At 33.0% G+C, this 7,500-nt stretch overlaps 1 protein-coding gene across 5 annotated transcripts in view; it reads right to left on the reverse strand.

Moving 5' to 3' along the window:
• Positions 1-7,500, reverse strand: part of LOC133633786 (cytohesin-4-like) — a 78,612-nt gene that overhangs the window by 18,075 nt on the left and 53,037 nt on the right. For all 5 annotated transcript variants that reach the window (XM_062026483.1, XM_062026479.1, XM_062026482.1 and 2 more), the window contains 2 exons: positions 4,980-5,062; positions 777-847 (listed from right to left, as the gene is read on the reverse strand). In XM_062026483.1, the coding sequence (XP_061882467.1) occupies positions 777-847; positions 4,980-5,062 (154 nt within the window). The remainder of the gene's footprint in view (positions 1-776; positions 848-4,979; positions 5,063-7,500) is intronic.

Genomic DNA, 7,500 nt, shown 5'->3' on the forward strand with positions numbered 1-7,500 from the left:
GCCTGCAGGAGCAAAGGTCACCGCCTCTGTCCATGGTGCTGAGGACAGAGCACCATCAGACGGGGGGCGTGGCAGTGCTGACGGCGAGACACAGCTGGCAGGTGATTAGATTTCACAGGTGGTCCGTGTTAACCTAATCATCTGTTGTCTTTAACAGTAAGCGGCCGGGAGCAGAGAGGGAGAGAGGATACGGACGTGACTGAAAAGTCACGTTCTGCGAGAGAAAACTTTTGTGAAAAACACATGATCATTAAAAACCTCGTTAAAACCTGCACGCTGGGCTCCTGTGCCGTGTCTGACAGTGGGACTGCGAGGAAGAAACTTCCACAATATGTAAATGAAAAAAAATAAAATTATAAAATGATATTGCTGAATGGACGACATGTGTAGTATTTGTATTTTCTACCGTCCATATATGTTGACAAACATATGTAGGACGACCACCTCCGGTCTCAGATATTTCTGCACAACTGCCATTTTGCACAGTTCCAATCGGATACAAACTGTGGACTGTGGAGCGCGCCAAAGTTTTGCAGCGGAATAATAAGAAATATTTTTTTTTTTTGGTGTAGAATCTTCTTTGTGTGAAAGAAGATTGAGGGTGTTCTGATGATCAGCATATGTTCTGCATATTCCTTATTCTGCTCACCTAAGAGACGCAATCGCAAGAAACCCTATCGTACGTGTTTTAATACATTGCAAAGCGTTTGCGTTTCAGATCTGTGGGTGCCAGGACTCGGACCAGGACTCGGATCAGGACTTGGACCAGGACTCACCTTTCCTCGGCCTCGGTCGACTCAAAGCTGAGCACTTCGGCCATGACGCTGTCTATCTCCAGTTTCAGCTTCTGCACACAAAATACAAGTCACGTTTAGACCTGAAGTCTCGGCACGGATCGTGTCCAAAACCTGGAGGGAGATCTACACCACAGGTGTCAAACTCGAGGCCGGGGGCCGGGTCTGGCCCGCCACATCATTTAATGTGGCCCGCCAACGCCTCGATAAAGTACCTTGTATTTTCTTACCAAATGTATTAGAAAGAAAACAAATATGTACTGCATGAAATTGCAAATATTTAAACTTTGATATTATTGAGTATTAAAACTGTAAAAATTACAATAATTTTTACGGTAAAATTGACAGAGGGGTTTTTACAGTATATTACTGTAAATTGAAACAATTCTACAACTGTTTTTTGTTTTTTTTTACTGGAAAAGACTGGCGACTGAGCTGCCATTTTTTTACTGTAAAATCTAAGGTTGTTTTTACGGTGTATTACAGTCAATGGAAAAAAACTATACCAGTTTTTTTTGCTGTAAAAAATTGTTAACTTAGTTGCCAGAATAAAAAAAAAGAGGTCATGTTTTTCCATTTACAAATGTTGTAAAAACCATCATAAATTTTATAGTAAAATTCTGGCGACTAAGCTGCCAGGTATTTAGCGTAAAAAAAAAAAAATGGTACTGTTTTTCCATGTCAACATTTTTTAAGATGACAATTTTGGTGCCTGAGTTGCAATTTTTTTACTGTAATATCTACGGTTGTTGTTTTTACGGTGTATTATTGTAAATGGAAACAAACGGTACCACCATTTTTTTACGATAAAAAAATTGTCACCTCAGTTGCCAGAAATAAAAAAAATTATACTTTTTTTCCCATTTACTGTAAAATGTTGTAAAATCCACCATACATTGTTCAGTAAAATTCTGGCGACTAAGCTGCCAGGTATTTATGGTAAAAAAAAATGTTTACTGTTTTTCCCATTCACAGTAAAATGTTGTAAAAAAACACCATTAATTTTACAGTAACATTCTGGCAACTAAGCTATCAGTTACTTACCGTAAAAAAAAATAAAGGTGGTACCGTGTTTCCATGTACCGTAATATGTTGTAAAAATTTCGTTTCTTTAAATATTAAAATGTTGTTGTTTTTTACTGTGTATTATTGTAAATGGAAAAAACGGTAGCACCGTTTTTGTTTTTTTTTACTGTAAAAAATTGTCAGCTCAGTTGCCAGAATAATATATTTTTTTAAAAGTGGTAATTTTTTTCCATTTACAGTAAAATGTAACAACCACCATACATTTCTTAGTAAAGTTCTGGCAACTAAGCTGCCAGGTATTTACCGGAAAAAAAAAAAAAGTGGTACTGTTTTTCCATTTACCGTATAATATGTTGTCAAAAAAAATTTCGTTTTTTTTTTTAGATTAAAGTTTTGGTGACTGACTTGCCAATATCTACGGTTGTTGATTTTAGTGTATTATTGTAAATGGAAAAAAAAGGTACCTACATTTTTTTTAAGGTAAAAATTTGTCAGCTCAGTTGTCAGAATTTGTAAAAATGTGATACTTTTTTCCATTTACAGTAAAATGTAAAAAAACACCATATATTTTACAGTAAAATTCTGGCGATTAAGCTGCCAGGTATTTACCGTAAAAAAAAAGGTGGTACCGTGTTTTCGTTTTCATTTACCGTAATATGTTGTAAAAATTTAGTTTTTTTTAAGATTAAAATGTTGTTTTTTACGGTGTGTTATTGTAAATGGAAAAAAACAGTAGCACCGTTTATTTATTTTTTCAGTAGAAAATTGTCAGCTCAGTTGCCAGAATACATATTTTTTTAAAAAGTGGTAATTTTTTTCCATTTACAGTAAAATGTAACAACCACCATAAATTTCACAGTAAAATTCTGGCGATTAAGCTGCCAGGTATTTACTGAAAAAAAAAAAAGTGGTACCGTTTTCCCATTTACCGTATAATATGTTGTCAAAAAATTGTTCGTTTTTTTTAAGATTAAAATTTTGGTGACTGACTTGCCAATATCTACAGTTGTTGATTTTAGTGTATTATTGTAAATGGAAAAAAAAGGTACCTACATTTTTTTTACGGTAAAAAATTGTCAGCTCAGTTGTCAGAATTTGTAAAAATGTGATACTTTTTTCCATTTACAGTAAAATGTTGTAAAAAAAACACCATATATTTTATAGTAAAATTCTGGCGATTAAGCTGCCAGGTATTTACCGTAAAAAAAAGGTGGTACCGTGTTTCCATTTACCGTAATATGTTGTAAAAATTTAGTTTTTTTTAAGATTAAAATTTTGTTTTTTACGGTGTATTATTGTAAATGGAAAAAAACAGTAGCACCGTTTATTTATTTTTACAGTAGAAAATTGGCAGCTGAGTTGCCAGAATACATATTTTTTTAAAAAGTGGTAATTTTTTTCCATTTACAGTAAAATGTAACATCCACCATAAATTTCACAGTAAAATTCTGGCGATTAAGCTGCCAGGTATTTACTGAAAAAAAAAAAAAAGTGGTACCGTTTTTCCATTTACCGTATAATGTTGTCAAAAAATTGTTCGTTTTTTTTAAGATTAAAATTTTGGTGACTGACTTGCCAATATCTACAGTTGTGGATTTTAGTGTATTATTGTAAATGGAAAAAAAAGGTACCTAAATTTTTTTTACGGTAAAAAATTGTCAGCTCAGTTGTCAGAATTTGTAAAAATGGGATACTTTTTTCCATTTACAGTAAAATGTAAAAAAACACCATATATTTTATAGTAAAATTCTGGCGATTAAGCTGCCAGGTATTTACCGTAAAAAAAAGGTGGTACCGTGTTTCCATTTACCGTAATATGTTGTAAAAATTTAGTTTTTTTTAAGATTAAAATGTTGTTTTTTACAGTGTATTATTGTAAATGGAAAAAAACAGTAGCACCGTTTATTTATTTTTACAGTAGAAAATTGTCAGCTCAGTTGCCAGAATACATATTTTTTAAAAAGTGGTAATTTTTTTCCATTTACAGTAAAATGTAACAACCACCATACATTTCACAGTAAAATTCTGGCGATTAAGCTGCCAGGTATTTACTGAAAAAAAAAAAAAGTGGTACCATTTTTCCATTTACCGTATAATATGTTGTCAAAAAATTGTTCGTTTTTTTTAAGATTAAAATTTTGGTGACTGACTTGCCAATATCTACGGTTGTTGATTTTACGGTGTATTATTGTAAATGGAAAAAAAAGGTACCTACATTTTTTTTACGGTAAAAAATTGTCAGCTCCGTTGTCAGAATTTTTAAAAATGGGATACTTTTTTCCATTTACAGTAAAAGGTTGTAAAAAAACACCATATATATTACAGTAAAATTCTGGCGATTATGCTGCCAGGTATTTACCGTAAAAAAAAAGGTGGTACCGTGTTTCCATTTACCGTAATATGTTGTAAAAATTCCGTTTTTTTTTTTAGATTAAAATGTTATTTTTTACGGTGTATTATTGTAAATGGATAAAAAAGGTACCTACATTTTTTTTTACAGTAAAAAATTGTCAGTTCAGTTGTCAGAGTTTTTTAAATTTGATACTTTTTTACATTTACAGTAAAATGTTATAAAAAAAAATAAAAAAACACCATATATTTTACAGTAAAATTCTGGCGACTAAGCTGGCAGGTTTTTACCCAAAAAAAAAAAAAAAAAAAAAAAAGAGTAATTTTTTTCCCCATTTATCGTAATATGTTTAAAAAAAATTGCCAGAATTTAAAAAAGTTGTACTGTTTTTCCATTTACCGTAATATGTTGTAAAAAATTGTTTTTTTACAGTAAAATTTGGGGGACTGAGTTGCCATTTTTTTTACTGTAATATCTACAGATTTTTTAAAATATGTACAATATCAAATATAGACGAAAATGCATTTACTGTAATAATCGATGTTAAATGCAGCCCTTTGAGGGAAGCCATAACTGCGATGTGACCTTCAAAATAAACGAGTTTGACAGCCTTGTTCTCCACTGTAAAATAAAAAATAAAAAGAATCAGTAGATTTTACAGTAAAACATTTTGCCGTAAAATGTGTGGTGTTTTTTTCTCCCAGAGAATTACTGTAAATTGAAAAATCTCTATCTATAATGGTAAAACTCTGGTGACTGAGCTGCCGTTTTTTCACCACCTAATCTGACCTTGTTAGAGTGTAGTGTACCTGGATGTCGTCCAGAAGATGTTTCTTGTACATCTTCAAGCTCTCCAGCTCCATCTTCTCATCTGCTGTGAAGCCTGACAGAACTGCAAAACAAGACCAGCCTCGTTTTTTATGTTTTGTCTTTCTCTATGTTCATTTCAATAAAAAAGGGAAGTGGTCCCAGCACGACCTGTGACCACAGCTTCTTTGCTCATTTTGAGAAGAAACCTGAATGGATGCCGCTACCAATTGACAGGGGAAAACATTAAAACACGATCAATCAATCAGAAGGATGGACGACAGTTCTTAGTTGTCTGGAAGGGGCCCCTAGCAGGCACAAGGACATTGATACAACGTTGATTATACGTACATGTCCTTTAAAACTGACTTTGAAACAATGTTGCAAAATAGTTGTATTGGTATATTGAGACAACGTTGATATCCAACGTTGGATCCACGTTGTTGGTTGGGAAGTGACCAAAATTCAATGATCAAATCAACGTCACAACCTAACATTGAATAAACGTTGTCAAAAAGCATGTAGTTTCAACGTTGTGTTTGTGTTGTAGAATATTGGTTGGGAAATTACAAAATCTCAATGGTTAAATCAACTTCACAGCCTGACATTGATAAAACATTGTCAAAAAGCATGTTGTTTCAACGTTGTGTTTGTGTTGTACAACATTGGTTGGGAAACTACCACATTTCAATGGTCAACATTTTATTTGTGTTGTAGAAAATTGATTGGGAAATTACAAAATTTCAAAGGTCAAATCAACGTCACAACCTGACATTGAATAAACGTTGTCAAAACGCATATTGTTTCAATGTTATATTTGTGTTGTAGAATATTGGTTGGGAAATGACCACATTTCAATGGTCAAATCAATGTCACAACCTGACATTGATAAAACGTCGTCAAAAAGCATGTTGTTTTAACGTTGTGTTTGTGTTGTAGAATATTGGTTGGGAAATTACCAAATTTCCATGGTCAACATTTTATTTGTGTTGTAGAATATTGGTTGAAAAATTAGCAACATTCAATGGTCAAATCAACGTCAGAACCCAACATTGATTAAACGTCGTGAAAAAGCATGTTGTTTCAATGTTGTATTTGTGTTGTAAAATATTGGTTGGGAAATGACCAAATTTCAATGGTCAACATTTTACTTGTGTTGTGGAATATTGGTTGGGAAATCACTAAAATTCTATGGTCAAATCAATGCCACAACCTGACATTGATTAAACGTCGTCAAAAAGCATGTTGTTTCAACGTTGTATTTGTGTTGTAGAATATTGGTTGGGAAATGACCAAATTTCAATGGTCGAATCAACGTCAGAACCCAACATTGATTAAACATCATCAAAAAGCATGTTGTTTCAATGTTGTATTTGTGTTGTAGAATATTGGTTGGAAAATGACCACATTTCAATGGTCAAATCAACGTCAGAACCCAACATTGATAAAACGTCGTCAAAAAGCATGTTGTTTCAACGTTGTATTAGTGTTGTAGAATATTTGTTGGGAAATGACCAAATTTCAATGGTCAACATTTTATTTGTGTTGTAGAATATTGGTTGAAAAATGACCAAAATTCAATGGTAAAATCAACGTCAGAACCCAACATTGAATAAACGTGGTCAAAAAGCATGTTGTTTCAACATTTTATTTGTGTTGTTGAATATTGGTTGGGAAATGACCAAATTTCAATGGTCAACATTTTATTTGTGTTGTGGAATATTGGTTGGGAAATCACTAAAATTCTATGGTCAAATCAACGCCACAACCTGACATTGATTAAACGTCGTCAAAAAGCATGTTGTTTCAACGTTGTATTAGTGTTGTAGAATATTTGTTGGGAAATTACCAAATTTCAATGGTCAAAATTGTATTTGTGTTGTAGAATATTGGTTGAAAAATTACCAAAATTCAATGGTAAAATCAACATCAGAACCCAACATTGAATAAACGTGGTCAAAAAGCATGTTGTTTCAACATTTTATTTGTGTTGTTGAATATTGGTTGGGAAAAGACCAAATTTCAATGGTCAAATCAACGTCAGAACCCAACATTGATTAAACGTTATCAAAAAGCATGTCGTTTCAACGTTGTAATTTTGTTGTAGAATATTGGTTGGAAAATGACCACATTTCAAAGGTCAAATCAACGTCAGAACCCAACATTGATTAAACGTTGACAAAAAGCATGTTGTTTCAATGTTATGTTTGACTTGCTCAACGTCAGGACCTAATTCAACAAGTTCTCAACGTTGTTTCAACGTCTTGTGCCTGCTGGGTTAGCGACTATGTTGCTATATTTAGCCAGCAATCAGAGCCATTATATATATTTTTTTCCAAAAAACCAAATCTAGCAACTTTTTCTGGTCTCACCAACATGAAAGCACGTATCGTTCTTACTGACTAAAAGCACTCACAGGCAAGCGGAACACTTCAGAAAACCACTGTTAGTAACTACAGTTGGTCGCTACATCTGTAAGTGCAAGTTAAAACTCTACTATGCAAAGTGAAAGCCATTTATCAA

Source organism: Entelurus aequoreus, linkage group LG18, assembly GCF_033978785.1.
Source record: "Entelurus aequoreus isolate RoL-2023_Sb linkage group LG18, RoL_Eaeq_v1.1, whole genome shotgun sequence".
Lineage (NCBI taxonomy): Eukaryota > Metazoa > Chordata > Actinopteri > Syngnathiformes > Syngnathidae > Entelurus > Entelurus aequoreus.